Raw genomic sequence first — 15,722 nt, 5'->3', positions numbered from 1 at the left:
AAGGGGAGAGACCAAAAAAGGAGGGGCCCCGACAAACAAAAAAAAAAAAAAAAAAAAAAAAAAAATACATAGGATAGAGCTTCCCTGGTGGCGTAGTGGTAGAGAGTCTGCCTGCCGATGCAGGGAACGTGGGTTCGTGCCCCGGTCCGGGAGGATCCCACATACCGCAGAGTGGCTGGGCCCGTGGACCATGGCCGCTGAGCCTGCGTGTCAGGGTCCTGTGCTCCGCGGCGGGAGAGACCACAGCAGTGAGAGGCCCATGTACCACAAAAAAAAATAAATTAATTAAATTAAATAAATAAAAAATACGTAGGATAATGTGTTTTCCAAAGACAATAAAATAATGAAAACTGGAAAGAAAGGAAAATTATCCTTTACTAAAGAAAGACTTAAATTCACATTAAGAGGGTTTGCAGAGCTTCAGTTTTTATGACCCACACTTGGAAATAGCCTGTGAAATGTTCACACTGCTAAGACAGAGAAATTCTAAAAGCATCCAGACGAGGAAATATCACAAACTCAAAACATGTTAGCTGTGGTGGTCATCAGTGATGTTCACCTTACTTCTGCTTAACCTCCCTTTCTAGGCACCTAGGAAAAATGCACTTCCTTGCTCTCTTGAAATTAGGTGTGACCATGTGACTCACTCTGTTCAATGAACTGTGAGATGTGTTCTGTATCACCTCTGGGTAGGAACTTTAAGAGTGTCCATGATTCATCATGCTCCCTTTCTTCCACGGGGGTGTTTGTGGAGAAATGCTGACATAACATCCACCACTTCCTTTGAATGACTACAGAGAACAGTGTCCCCTTGCTGATCCACACTATGCATAGAGCAAAAGTAAACAATAAACTTTTGTGTCAAGACACTGAAATTTAGGGTTGTTATGACTGCATAATCTAAACTATCCAGATTGAAACAGCAATTTATAAAGGAAAAAAGAAAAGCCTACCCTTGGAGTTTTCCCACAGAATACAAATTGAATAAAATCTATGTAATTCCAAAGGAGAAAAAACTGTGACCCAAGAATTCAATCCCAGCCATGTTGTAAGTAATGTGCAAAATAATTTTTGATGTATTTAAAATATTTTTTACATTTCCCCATATTACTAAACTTCAATTCTCTTTTGCATTTCTGTGGTCTGAATGACTTTAGTGATTTGTTCTGTTAAGCAGGTTGTTGGGGTTTTTACCCTTGCCTTCAACCAACTTTCCATTCTTTAGTTTTTAAGATAGATTGTATGGTCATATAGTTTACCCCTCAAAAAGTATAAAAAGATATGCAGTGAAAAGATTCCTACCTCTGTTCCCATATCCCTGCCTCAACAAATAACTCACTATATTTGTGTTTAATATCTTAGGGAGGCACATGGATGGCCAAAGAGCACATGAAAGGACTTCCCTGGTGGTGCAGTGGTAAAGAATCCTTCTGCCAATGCAGGGGACACAGGTTCTAGCCCTGGTCCAGGAAGATCCCACATGCCGCGGAGCAACTAAGCCCGTGCGCAACAACAACTGTTGAGCCTGTGCTCTAGAGCCCGTGAGCCACAACTGCTGAAGCCCACGTGCCTAGAGCCCATGCTCCGCAATGAGAGAAGCCACCACAATAAGAAGCCCATGCACCGCAACGAAGAGTAGCCGCCACTCGCCACAAGCACAGAAAGCCACTGCACAGCAACGAAGACCCAACACAACCAAAAATAAAAATAAATTTATATATAAAAAAATGGGGACTTCCCTGGTGGCGCAGTGGTTGGGAATCTGCCTGCCAATGCAGGGGACATGGGTTCGAGCCCTGGTCCGAGAAGATCCCACATGCCACGGAGCAGCTAAGCCCATGCGCCACAACTACTGAGCCTGTGCTCTAGAGCCCGTGAGCCACAACTGCTGAGCCCACGTGCCACAACTACTGAAGCCCGGGTGACTAGAGCCCGTGCTCCGCAACAAGAGAAGCCACTGCAATAAGAAGCCAGCGCACGGCAGCGAGGGGCAGCCCCCACTCGCCGCAACTAGAGAGAAGCCAGCGGTCAGCAACGAAGACCCAATGCAGCCAAAAATAAATTAAAAAAAAATGCACACGAAAAGATGCTCAACATCACTAATTATTAGAGAAATGCAAATCAAAACTACAATGAGGTATCACCTCACACCGGTCAGAATGGCCATCATCAAAAAAATCTACAAATAATAAATGCTGGAGAGAGTGTGGAGAAAAGGGAACTCTCCTACACTGTTGGTGGGAATGTAAATTGTTCTCCAGACACTATGGAGAACAGTATGGCGGTTCCTTAAAAAATTAAAAATAGAACTACCTTGTGACCCAGCAATCCCACTCTTAGGCATATACCTGAAGAAAACCATAATTTGAAAAGATACATGCACCCCAATGGTCACTACAGCACTGTTTACAATAGCCAGGACATGGAAGCAACCTAAATGTGCATCAACAGAGGAATGGAAAAGGAAGATGTGGTACATATATACAATGGAATATTACTCAGCCATAAAAAAGAACAAAATAATGCCATTTGCAGCAACATGGATGGACCTAGAGATTGTCATACTGACTGAAGTAAGTCAGACACAGAAAGACAAATATCATATGATAGCACTTATATGTGGAATCTAAAAAAAAGGGTATAAATGAACTCATTTACAAACAAGTCACAGATGTAGAAAACAAACTTATGGTTACCAGGGGATAAAGGGGGCAGGGATACATTGGAAGACTGGGATTGACATATACATACTACTATATATAAAACAGATAACTAATAAGAACCTACTGTATAGCACAGGGAACTCTAGTCAATACTTTGTAATGGCCTATATAGGAAAAGAATCTAAAAAAAGAGTGGATGTGTATATATGTAAAACTGATTCACCTTTGATATATACCTGAAACTAACACAACATTGTAAATCAACTATACTCCAATAAAAATTTTTAAAAATATATACACATTTCAGGGAATTTTTGGTTCACAGATGAACCAACAGAAATATGAGCATTTTTTTCCTTTTCTTTATGTACTGTCTACAAATATTTCCTTATTCGTTTTTACCGCTGTATCATAGTCCATTATATGGATGGATGTACCATGATTTGTCAACCAGTATTCTGTTGATGGGCATTTATATTGTTTCTCATCTTTCACTATTAACAAACAGTGCTGAAATAAGTAACTGTACACGCATCATTTCACAACAGTAAATTCCTAGAAATGTTGCTGAGTCAAAGGGTATTATACACATTTGTAGTATGGTTAGATTTTGTCTAATTCTAATTTATACCACCAGCAAAAACATCAGTATGTTATCAATCATACAGATTTTCTTGTCAACCTGATAGAGAAAATTACTATAGTTTTTATTTAATTTACTAAATATGAGTGAAATTGAACATGTTTATAAGTTTAAGATCACTTTGTATTTAATTTCCTATGATCTTTCTGTGCATATCTTTGCTCAGTTTTTCTATTATTAATAGAATTATTGTTAATAATTTTAAATAGTCTAATAATTCCAAAGCATATTAGTCACATGGTTCTCCTGTAAAAACTACCCCAAATAGCACTGAAGTCGAACACAAAAAGGAAAATCGTAATAAAAAAACAAGAATAAAGAAACAGTGGTTACATATAAGGACTGAGCCCAAGGACTGAACCAAATTAAACAGTCAAAAATAAATACTATCGTAAATGTGATTATAATAAATGAAAAACTCTTAAAAGATTAAAAAAGAAAAGAAATTATCTAGATCTAAATTCCCAATTGATGTACTTCAAACAATACTGGAAATGGGTGATAACAGTAAAATCCTAGAGTCCTAATTTCCTCATCTTACATAATGTACAGTGAAAACATACTGTTTAAAAAATAAAAACGTAGGGCTTCCCTGGTGGCGCAGTGGTTGAGAGTCCGCCTGCCGATGCAGGGGACATGGGTTCGTGCCGCGGTCCGGGAAGATCCCACATGCCGCGGAGCGGCCGGAGCCTGTGCTCCGCAACGGGAGAGGCCACAACAGTGAGAGGCCCGCATACCGCAAAATAAATAAATAAAAACGTAATTTTATTTCTATTTTACATAATTTTACTTAATATAAAATAATACATAATTTTACTTATACACATAATATAAAAAGCATATTAGTGAGAAATCTAAATTTATTGCATGGAATATAGCAGGAAACAGATTTTATAATTAAATAGTAATACTTGCAATATAACAGCCATAATTTGTCTTATATAATGAATGAAGAAAGAGAAACTGAGGGAAAAAAGCAACAGTATCTTTTGAAGGTGACTAAGCAAATATAGTAAAGAGGGAAAGTAGAAGAGAATTCTAGAAGACGTGAGTGTACATATAAAAACTGCCGGAGTTAGGGTTAAACAATAAGAGGAAAAAAAAGAATGCATGGTATGATAGTTACCTAATCTACAAATAGAGACAATACCAAACCTACCTTGCAGGGTTAATGTAAAGAATAAATGACAAAACATAAATAAAAGACACAAGGTACAGGCTCAATAGCTGCTAGTCTGCTTTGTCCATTGTCAATCACAAATTCTTCAAGGATAAAAGACCATGATGGAACAAACATTATTTGAAAATTTGTTACTGTGAGGGAGAAAAAGGTAAAAAACATTGTTCAACTCAAATATACCACTCTATACAGGCTTTGCATGTCTTCTATAATTTAAATAAAAAAAAAAGCAAAATATTAGTAACACAATAATGAAAACAATGAAAAATATTTCCAGTGTTGTCCCTAAGAATCATCACATGCCTACAAAGCAAAGGAACATCAGAAATCAACAGCTTTTACCATGGTCTTTCCTGATCCTCGGGGTCCAATAATGAGAACAGAATTACTTTCTCCATGAATAGCAGTTCTTTTTAGCAGCTCAATTAAGTGTCTGAAATGATATAAATAGGCCAAAATTTAAAAAGGAAAGCTGAAATAATTTGCTAGGTAATACTTTTTAAAAGCTGAATTTGAACAAAAAACAGCCATTCCTTTTTTCTCTTCTTCTGGGCACTTGACTTATGCTCTAAATAGTCCTACAGAGAAGAACACAAATACTGATTCTCTGGAAACGTCAAAAAGAGAAACCAAGTAACACTGAAGTATCTTGGTCTTTATGATAGTATGGGACAAGGGACAACAGTGGCAACTCTTAGAACCTTTCACTCCACAGCTGGCTGCTGAGTATTAGGTAGGTGCAAGCTCAGAATTCTCTCCATAATACCAGATTATAGAAATGATACAAGATTGAAAGTTAAAAGGTTTTTTTCACTATGGAAATATTGATATCTGCTCTTGCTTCACAACAGTCATTTTTTTATATACAAAGCAAAATTTTTTACCTCTATAAAATGTCTGTTAGCCTTGTTTAATAAAATCTGTGTATGACAATTTTTGCAAAACCTAAAGGGCATCTGTAAGTAGTTTCATAACAGACAAGCAGATAGCTAAACTTACTTATATTGTACTTGTACTCCAAATAGGTTACTATGTGGACTCTGATGACAAAATCTTTCCCGTAAAATTCTTTGTGCCTGATAAAAATAAAGTGAATAAATATAAATGAAAATATTACATATGCAATCAAAAAAGAATAAGAATATACATTTATAGCAGTCAGAATTAGGTATTAATGAATCAATTCAACCCTCCCTAAATAACTTATCATCATGACATCTGGCATTTTCCTAAGTTGTAAAATTAACAATTCTTTTTACCTATCTCAAGGCCCAGAGAAAGGATGAGAACTTAGTTATGAAGCTTTCAACAAGAGAAAGAATTAGTTCCTTTAGATACATCAGCAATTTGAGGGCTGTTTTAATCCATGTGAGTGAATGAATACCTCACTTTGCGTAACATATCAGCCAACAAACAAAGACAGGAGAGAATCTAATAATGTAATCTAATTTAATAATGCTCATGAACCACACCTCAGTCTCTAGAGACCAACACATCTAAACTGGTTTACCTCAAGCCTTATCAATCTCTACCTGTCACAAAAGTCAGGATTCTGAGGAAATAAAAGAAATTTAGGGCTTCCCTGGTGGTGCAGTGGTTGAGAGTCTGCCTGCTGATGCAGGGGACACGGGTTCGAGCCCCGGTCCGGGAGGATCCCACGTGCCGCGGAGCGGCTGTGCCCGTGGGCCATGGCCGCTGAGCCTGCGCGTCCGGAGCCTGTTGCTCCGCAACGGGAGAGGCCACAGCAGTGAGAGGCCCGCGTACCGCAAAAAAAGAAAAAAAAAAAAGAAATTTAAAAGTCCATATAGTTATTGAGGGCCTATTAGATGCAGAGCACCATACTACTAAAAGAACATGATCTATGCCTAAAAAAACACTGCAAATATATTGGAAAGAAATGAATGTATTTGGAAAAAAATGACACATTCAAGAAACAACCTGCAAAATAGCAGTAACAGCATATAAGGATTTGCTCAATTATATGGAAGAAATTATATTCACCTAGGACATAAAATATGAAATGATTGGAATTAAGAAAAAATTCTTCTAAAGACCTAAATTTTGAGTTTGCCTTAGAACAAAGGGCTTAGGTTCAGTTGTGTAAAAAAAAAAAAAAAAAAAAAAGCCAATCACGATCTTTAAAAATATGGATCATTAAAATCATTCCTTTTCTGCTTTGCTGCTAATACAGAGGTCCTCAGTGACAAAAACCTTAGGAGGCTGTTTCAGATTTAGCCCCATCAGCAGAAACAAGAAGCCTCCAGGATTATTTGCTTCTCCCAGACTGACAGCATGGGACTGATCCTTCACATACCAAAGAAATAGATCTGAGTTCTCTTTACATGTACCAGAGGATGATCAAAGCAAATTATTCACTGGGGATAAAATAATCCATACTTATAGTTATAGAGGAAGTGGAAAGAATAGGAAGATTGGTGCCAAAGAAACAATAACACTTTTCTGGCAGGCCTGTTTTGGTGATTAAAAGAGGCAGTTATCTATAACACAATATAGGTACCATACAGGTAATAGCTGATATCTGTAAAAAAATTAAAGGGGCATATATAGATTCAACGAATCATAGTGTGTATTCCGCCCCCTAGATAAGATCACTAGAAGTCAAAAGACAACCCTCAGTCCTTTTCTTTTTTTAAACTTCATTAAAGTCTATTAGAGAGACAACTGTATAAAATAAAGTGAGAGATAAAGTGAAGTTGTAGTGAATAGTCAGAGGTTCAAAAATCCTAAAGTTATCTGAGATGAAAGTTAAACAGGTGTATACATGTGTAGAAATTAATTAAGCTGCACATGGAAGATTTGTTCACTTTACAAAGATATGTAAAAGTTAAATTAAAAAACAGAATTAAACATTTTCCTTCTAAAAGAAGGAAGGTAAGGTCTCACAAAGGAATGCCAAAAACATTTAGTTTTGTTTTTTTTTTTTTTGCGGTACGTGGGCCTCTCACTGTTGTGGCCTCTACCGTTGCAGAGCACAGGCTCCGGCGCACAGGCTCAGCGGCCATGGCTCACGGGCCCAGCCATTCTGCGGCATGTGGGATCTTCCTGGACCGGGGCACGAACCCGTGTCCCCTGCATTGGCAGGCGGACTCTCAACCACTGTGCCACCAGGGAAGCCCAACATTTAGTTTTTGTTTAAAAGAAATGTAGTCTGGTCAAGCCAGATAAATAGAAATGCCAGTGTAGGGAGTTCCCTGGCAGTTCAGTGGTTAAGACTTCACCTTACAATGTAGGGGGTGTGGGTTCGATCACCGGTTGGGGAGCTAAGATCCCATATATCTCATGGCCAAAAAACCAAAACATAAAACAAAAGCAATATTGTAATAAACTCAATAAAGACTTTAAACATGGTCCACATCAAAAAAATCTTTAAAAAAGAAATGCCAGTGTAGAAATATCATGCACATTCCCTACTAGACTCCTCGAAAGAGATATATATGCACTTAAGAAAACATTAAATGTTCATGATAAAAACACTCAACATACTAGGAATATAAAGGGACTTCCTCAACCTGATAAAGAACACACACAAAAACCTACAGCTAACATCATACTCAATGGTGAAAGACTGAACGCATTTCCCCAATATCAAAAACAAAATAAGATTGTCTGCTCTTGCTAGTTTATTCAGTGTTATACTGAAGGTTCTAGTCAGGGCAATTAGACAAGAAAAAGAAATGAGATTCATCTAGATTGAGAAGAAAGAATTAAAACTACCTCTATTGCAGATGACATGATCTTATATAAAGAAAATCCTAAGGAATAAACTAAAAAAATATTAGAATAAACGAGTTCAGGAAGGTTACAGAATACAAGATTAATATAGAAAAATCAATTTCATTTAGATACACTTGCAATAAATAAAACAAAATTAAGAAAACAATTCCGTTTACAATAGCATCAAAAGGAATAAAATACTTAGGAATAAATTTACCAAAAGTAGTACAAAACTCTAAAGATAATATTAAACTAAACTGAACTAGAGCACATTTAGGAAGACATGAGTAAAGTTAGGATTCCATCTATCCAAAGACTTAGAGGTTGAAATTAGGAAGTAGCAAAGATACTCTTCCCTTGAGAATGAAAAGAGTGGTTCTTCGTACATGCTAAGGGAAGAATTCAAGTTAAGAAGATGACTAATTCTCTTATCACCTTTGCATGGTAACAGACCTTCAGAGTAATGAAAATATATACCAACCTGTGAAAGGTATTCTGCTTGTATTAAGTTGTTACTCTTTGATTTACGACTGCTCATTTCAACAAACTGAAATCCTTAAAAAAAAGAAAAATAATTTTTAGCATGAATATAAAGACTATTAACTTATAGAGATTATTTAAGAATGTACTATTATAGAATCAAAATAAACAAGTTTTAAAACATGAAAAATGTTCAAATTTCTCAAACTTTAAAAATTCTCAGTTGAACCTAATTGTAGGAATCATTTCATAATATATGTAAATAAAACCATCCTGCTAAACATCTTAAAATTATACAGTGATGTACGTAAATTGTTTCTCAATAAAAACAGAAAAAAAAACCATCTCAACGGCTCCTATTTGTCTAAGTACAGGTTTAATTGACACTCCATTCCACAATTTAGATGGTTCTCACACACAATTACTCCTACCTTTCTTTTCAATTTACTATTCAGCTTCCCTTCCTTGCCTTTAAAAACAAAAACAAAAACCAATCTATATGCTTCCTTTACATACAGTGTTTCTCCCCACATCCATCCCACAGGATCAGCCCTTCCAGAAAGCTTTCGCTTTCTTGTTCTACTCATCAGTCATAAACACTCATTACAGACTAGGTAAAATGTCTCTTCTGTAAACATAAAGAACTGCCTGTACTTCTTTTTCATAATCAAATCACACTAAACAAAATTTGGTTAACTGTCAGTGTCCCCAAATTGAGGATATTTAAAAGTTCCAAGCATTTTAGCATAATGTCCAAAATAAAATTGGCAATGGTAACTGGAATGAAAAATACATATATACTAACGAAAAAAAAGTTGTTCTGTAAAATTCTCCTTGAGGGCAATATACTCATAGATAAACACCTTTGGCTAAAAGATCTAATTTTCTCATCAACAATTTCCTATATAATTACTTTACTAATCAGGTAATAATAGCTTAGCCAGTAACTGTTACAAGTGCTCTGATTTTATGAACTCATTTAATCCTAAGAATAACCCTATGGGATAAATATGATCATTAACACTGCTTTCAGATTAGAAGACACAGAAAGGTTAAGTAGCTTGACCAAAACCAGTGTGTAAGTCACAGAGTCAAGATTTAAACCCAGTCACGGTATACTTGATTATATATAACTATTATATATAGCTATAACTGTATATACTTGGTTAACTGCTATTTAGTCAACTGTTTTATTTTTTTGCGGTACACGGGCCTCTCACTGTTGTGGCCTCTCCCGTTGCGGAGCACAGGCTCCGGATGTGCAGGCTCAGCGGCCATGGCTCATGGGCCTAGCCGCTCCGCGGTATGTGGGATCTTCCCAGACCAGGGCACGAACCCATGTCCCCTGCATTGGCAGGCAGACTCTCAACCACTGTGCCACCAGGGAAGCCCTCAACTGTTTTTAAAAAGTACACATTTCAATAACTTAAAGGAAGATCAACCTCTGTGACATATTTTATATTCATATTTAATTTCATATACTGACAGATGCCAACCCTTGGAATGCTGTTTCTAACAGGACAGCAGTTGAGAAATGCTTTGAAAAACAGATAACAAGCAAATCTGTCCCTCCCTTCTTAAACCCCAAAGGGCTTCCGGCTCCAGGCACTCAAATTGGAAACTCAAGAACAGAGTACTCTACTGATGTCTTGGTCCCTTAAGAAGCTTCTTTCTTAAGAGAAAAGTGGTTTCCTCAGTCACCCTTAGAGCCCTTCTAGCAGCTTTTTCTCTGTATGAGGCACCTTGCTTGAGAAACTTTACATTAATTATTTTAATTTTATTCTATTTAAAATTTTTCCCTTAAATCAGAGTTGTGTGTGGGCAAAAAACCATTTTAGCAACATGAAATGATATCCTCATTCTGGTTTAAGATACTCTTGATTGTGAAGAAGGTCTACAAGCCAAAATCTGAAATCACAGGAAACAATGGAACAAATGTCCCCTAGACAATAAGGAGAAGTGAATTTTTAAAAAATGGAGGAGAGCTTTTACAATATACCTTATCTTTGTAGAGCTATATTAGCGATTTCACAGTATTAATGGAATTAAAACATATTTCTCCCCATTTCATGGGTTGAAAAAACATGCTCAGAAGAGGTAAGTAAAATGCCTGAGGTTGCAGGGTAGGTGTCTAATCTGCCTCTTTGCATCAAATATAATTCAGGTAAGCCACTAAAAACAAACATATTCGTCATTTGGTGATCATTCATGAAAGAAACATACACATACACACTACTTCAGTTCCTAACCCACATAAATTTTTACTGCAAATTGAGTCTTAATTGACATTGATTTTAATACATCTAGCCCCTCCAAATAACAGTCAAATCTCCACTCTATTACAAAGAATATTTTAAAAGACAATTCTAACTTTATAGATGAAACGACAAGTTTTGGAATGATAGATGCAAACCACATATCTGACAAAGGACTTATATACACGGAAGCTTCAAAGCTCAACAATACAGAAATCTAGAAAAATGGACAAAGGGCATAGACACTTCAACCAAAGAGGGTATATGGATGCCAAATAAACACATGAAACACATTAGTCATTAGAAAAATGCAAATTATAACCACAATGAGGTATATGTACACACCTATTTGAACAGCAAAAATTAAAACGTGAAAACAGCAAATGCTGGTGAGGATGCAGAGAATCCACATCTCTAATACAACTACTGGTAAGAATGTGAAATGTTATAGCCATTCTGCAAAGTTTCCTTTTGGCAGTTTTTTTTTCAATTTAACTTAATTTTATTTTTTTATACAGCTGGTTATTAGCTATCTATTTTATACATATTAGTGTATACATGTCAATTCCAATCTCCCAATTAATCCCACAACCACCCAACACCCCGCTTTTGCCCCTTGGTGTCCATACGTTTATTCTCTACATCCGTGTCTCCACCTCTGCATTGCAAACCAGTTCATCTGTACCATTTTTCTAGACTCCACATATATGAGTTAATGTACAATACTTGTTTTTCTCTTTGACTTACTTCACTCTGTATGACAGTATATAGGTCTATCCACATCTCTAGAAATGACACAATTTCATTCCTTTTTATGGCTGAGTAATATCCCATTGCATATATGTACAATTTCCTTAGACATTTGTCTGTCTATGGGCATTTAGGTTGCTTCCATGACCTGGCTACTGTAAATAGTGCTGTAATGAACACTGGGGTGCATGTGTATTTTTAAATTATGGTTTTCTCTGGGTATATGCCCAGTAATGGGATTGCTGGGACACATGGTAGTTCTATTTTTAGTTTAAGGAACCTCCATACTGTTCTCCATAGTGGCTGCATCAATTTACATTCCCACCAACAGTACAAGAGGGTTCCCTTTTCCCCACACCCTCTGCAGCATTTATTGTTTGTAGATTTTCTGATGATGCCCATTCTAACCAGTATCAGTTGATACCTCATTGTACTTTTGATTTGCATTTCTCTAATAATTAGTGATGTTGAGCATCTTTTCATGTGCCTTTTGGCCATCTATATGTCTTTGGAGAAATGTCATATTTAGGTCTTCTGCCCATTTTTTTGAGTGGTTTTTTTTTTTTTTTTTTAATATTGAGCTGCATAAGCTGTTTATGTATTTTGGAGATTAATCCTTTGTCTGTTGATTTGTTTGCAAATGTTTTCTCCCATTCTGAGGGTTGTACTTTCGTCTTGCTTATAGTTTCCTTTGTTATGCAAAAGCTTTTAAGTTTCATTAGATCCCATTTGTTTATTTCTGTTTTTATTTCCATTACTCTAGGAGGTGGGTCAAAAAAGATCTTGCTGTGATTTATGTCAAAGAGTGTTCTTCCTATGTTTTCCTTGAAGATTTTATAGTGTCCAGTCTTACATTTAGGTCTTTAATTCATTTTGAGTTTATTTTTGTGTATGGTGTCAGGGAGTGTGCTAACTTCATTCTTATACATGTAACTGTCCAGTTTTCCCAGCACCAGTTACTGAAGAAACTCTTTTCTCCATTGCATATCCTTGCCTCCTTTGTCATATATTAGCTGACCAAAGGTGTGTGGGTTTATCTCTGGGCTTTCTATCCTGTTCCACTGATCGATATTTCTGTTTTTGTGTCAGTACCATATTATCTTGATTGCTGTAGCTTTGTAGTATAGTCTGAAGTCAGGGAGTCTGATTCCTCCAGCTCCGCTTTTTTCCCTCAAGATTGCTTTGGCTATTTGGAGTCTTTTATATTTCCATACAAATTTTAAGATTTTTTTTGCTCTAGTTCTGTACAAAATGCCATTGGTATTTTGATAGGGATTACACTGAATCTGTAGTTTGCTTTGGGTACTAGAGTCATTTTCACAATATTGATTCTTCCAATCCAAGAACATGGTATATCTCTCAATCTGTTTGTGTCATCTTTGATTTCTTTCATCAGTGTCTTATAGTTTTCTGAGTACAGGTCTTTTACCTCCTTAGGTAGATTTATTCCTAGGTATTTTATTATTTTTGTTACAATGGTGAATAGAATTGTTTCCTTAATTTCTCTTTCTGATCTTTCATTGTTAGTGTATAGGGATGTAAAAGATTTCTGTGCATTAATTTTGTATCCTGCAACTTTACCAAATTCATTGATTAGCTCTAGTAGTTTTCTAGTGGCATTTTTAGGATTATTTATGTATAGTATCATGTCATCTGCAAACAGTGACAATTTTACTTCTACTTTTCCAATTTGGATTCCTTTTATTTTTTTCTTCTCTGATTGCCGTGGTTAGGACTTCCAAAACTATGCTGAATACTAGTGGCAAGAGTGGACATCCTTGTTCTGTTCCTGAGCTTAGAGGAAATGCTTTCAGTTTTTCACCATAGAGAATGATGCTTGCTGTGGGTTTATCTTATATGGCCTTTATTATGTTGAGGTTGGTTCCCTCTGTGTCCATGTTCTGGAGATTTTTTTAATCATAAATGGGTGTTGAATTTTGTCAAAAGCTTTGACTGCATCTATTAAGATGATCATATGGTTTCTATTCTTCAATCTGTTAATATTGTGTATCACACTGATTTGTGTATATTGAAGAATCCTTGAATCCCTGGTATAAATCCCTCTTGACCATCATGTATGATCCTTTTAGTGTGTTGCTGGATTTTGTCTGCTAGTATTTTGTTTGGAATTTTTGCATCTATACACATCAGTAATGTTGGTCTGTAATTTTCATTTTTTGTAGTATCTTTGATTTTTGTATCAGGGTGATGGTGGCCTCATAGAATGAGTTTGGGAGTGTTCCTTCCTCTGCAATTTTTTTGGAAGAGTTTGAGAAGGATGTGTATTAGCTCTTCTCTAAATGTTCAATACAATTCACCTGTGAAACCATCTGGTCCTGGACTTTTGTTTGCTGCAAGATTTTTAATCATAGTTTCAATTTCATTACTTCTGATTTGTCTGTTCATATTTTCTATTTTTCTTGGTTCAGTCTTGAAAGGTTGTGCTTGTCTAAGAATTTGTCCACTTCCTCCAGGTTGTCCATTTTATGGGCATATAGTTGCTTGTAGTAGTCTCTCATGATCCTTTGTATCTCTACAGTGTCAGTTGTTACTTCTTGATTTTCATTTCTAATTTTATTGATTCTTGATGAGTCTGGCTAAAGGTTTATCAATTTTGTTTATCTTCTCAAAGAAACAGCTTTTAGTTTTATTGATCTTTGCTACTGTTTTCTATGTTTCTACTTTCTTTCTCCTCTGATCTTTATGACTTCTTTCCTTCTACTCAGTTTGGGTTTTGTTTGTCTTCTTTCTCTAGTATCCTTAAGGTGTAAGGTTAGATTGTATGAGATATTTCTTGTTACTTGAGGCAGGATTGTATTGCTATAAACTGCCCTTTTAGAACTGCTTTTGCTGCATCCCACAAGTTTTTGATCATTGTGTTTTCATTGTCATTTTTCTCTAGGTATTGTTTGACTTACTCTTTGATTTCTTAAGTGATCTTTTGGTTATTTAGTAACATATTGATTAGCCTGTGTTTGTGTTTTTTGCGGTTTTTAACCTGAAACTGATTTCTAATCTCATAGCATTGTTGTCAGAAAAGATGCATGCTATGATTTCAATTTCCTTAAATTTACTGAGGTTTGATTTGTGACCCAAGATGTGGTCTATCCTGGAGAATGTTCTGTGTGCAACTGAGAAGAAAGTATAATCTGCTGGTTTTGGATGGAATGTGCTATAAATATCAATTAAATCTATCTGCTCTATTGTGTCATTTAAATCTTGTGTTTCCTTATTAATTTTCTGTCTGGATGATCTGTCCATTGGTGTAAGTGAGCTGTTAAAATCCCTCACTATTACTGTGTTACTGTCGATTTTCTCTTTTATAGCTGTTAGCATTTGCCTTATGTACTGAGGTGCTCCTATGTTGGGTTCATAGATATTTATAATTGTTATATCTTCTTCATGGATTGATCCCTTGATCGTTATGTAGTGTCCTCCCTTGTCTCTTGTAACAATCTTTGTTTCAAAGTCTATTTTATCTGATATGAGTATTGCTACCCCAGCTTTCTTTTGATTTCCATTTGCATGGAGTATCTTTTTCCATCCCCTCACTTTCAGTCTGTATGTGTCCCTAGGTCTGAAGTGGGTCTCTTGTAGACAGCATATAGATGGGTCTTGTTTTTGTATTCATTCAGCAAGCCTGTGTCTTTTGGTTGGAGCATTTAATCCATTCACATTTAAGGTAATTATCAATATGTATGTTCCTATTACCATTTTCTTAATTGTTTTGGGTTTGTTTTCGTAGGTGCTTTTCTTCTCTTGTTTCCCACTTAGAAATGTTCCTTTAGCATTTGCTGTAGAGATGGTTTGGTGAAGCTGAATTCTCTTAGCTCTTGCTTGTCTGTAAAGCTTTTGATTTCTGTTGAATCTGAATGAGATCCTTGCCAGCTAGAGCAATCTTGGTTGTAGGTTCCTCCTTTTCATCACTTTAAATATATTGTGCCACTCCCTTCTGGCTTGTAGAGTTTTTGCTAAGAAATCAGCTGTTAACCTTATGGGAGTTCCCTTGTATGTTA

General features: G+C 36.1%; 1 protein-coding gene across 4 annotated transcripts in view; it reads right to left on the bottom strand.

Moving 5' to 3' along the window:
* The window catches only part of ORC4 (origin recognition complex subunit 4), a 95,349-nt gene that overhangs the window by 32,580 nt on the left and 47,047 nt on the right, over positions 1-15,722 (bottom strand). For all 4 annotated transcript variants that reach the window (XM_027131679.1, XM_027131670.1, XM_027131698.1 and 1 more), the window contains 3 exons: positions 8,703-8,776; positions 5,486-5,562; positions 4,829-4,919 (listed from right to left, as the gene is read on the bottom strand). In XM_027131679.1, coding sequence (XP_026987480.1) covers positions 4,829-4,919; positions 5,486-5,562; positions 8,703-8,759 — 225 coding nt within the window. In that variant the 5' untranslated portion in view covers positions 8,760-8,776. The remainder of the gene's footprint in view (positions 1-4,828; positions 4,920-5,485; positions 5,563-8,702; positions 8,777-15,722) is intronic.

This window comes from Aethalodelphis obliquidens, unplaced genomic scaffold (genome assembly GCF_003676395.1).
Source record: "Aethalodelphis obliquidens isolate GAN/ISIS:26980383/991018 unplaced genomic scaffold, ASM367639v1 scaffold2, whole genome shotgun sequence".
Lineage (NCBI taxonomy): Eukaryota > Metazoa > Chordata > Mammalia > Artiodactyla > Delphinidae > Aethalodelphis > Aethalodelphis obliquidens.
The sequence above is the reverse complement of the archived record's forward strand: the minus strand, read 5'-3'. Positions and strand labels throughout refer to the sequence as shown.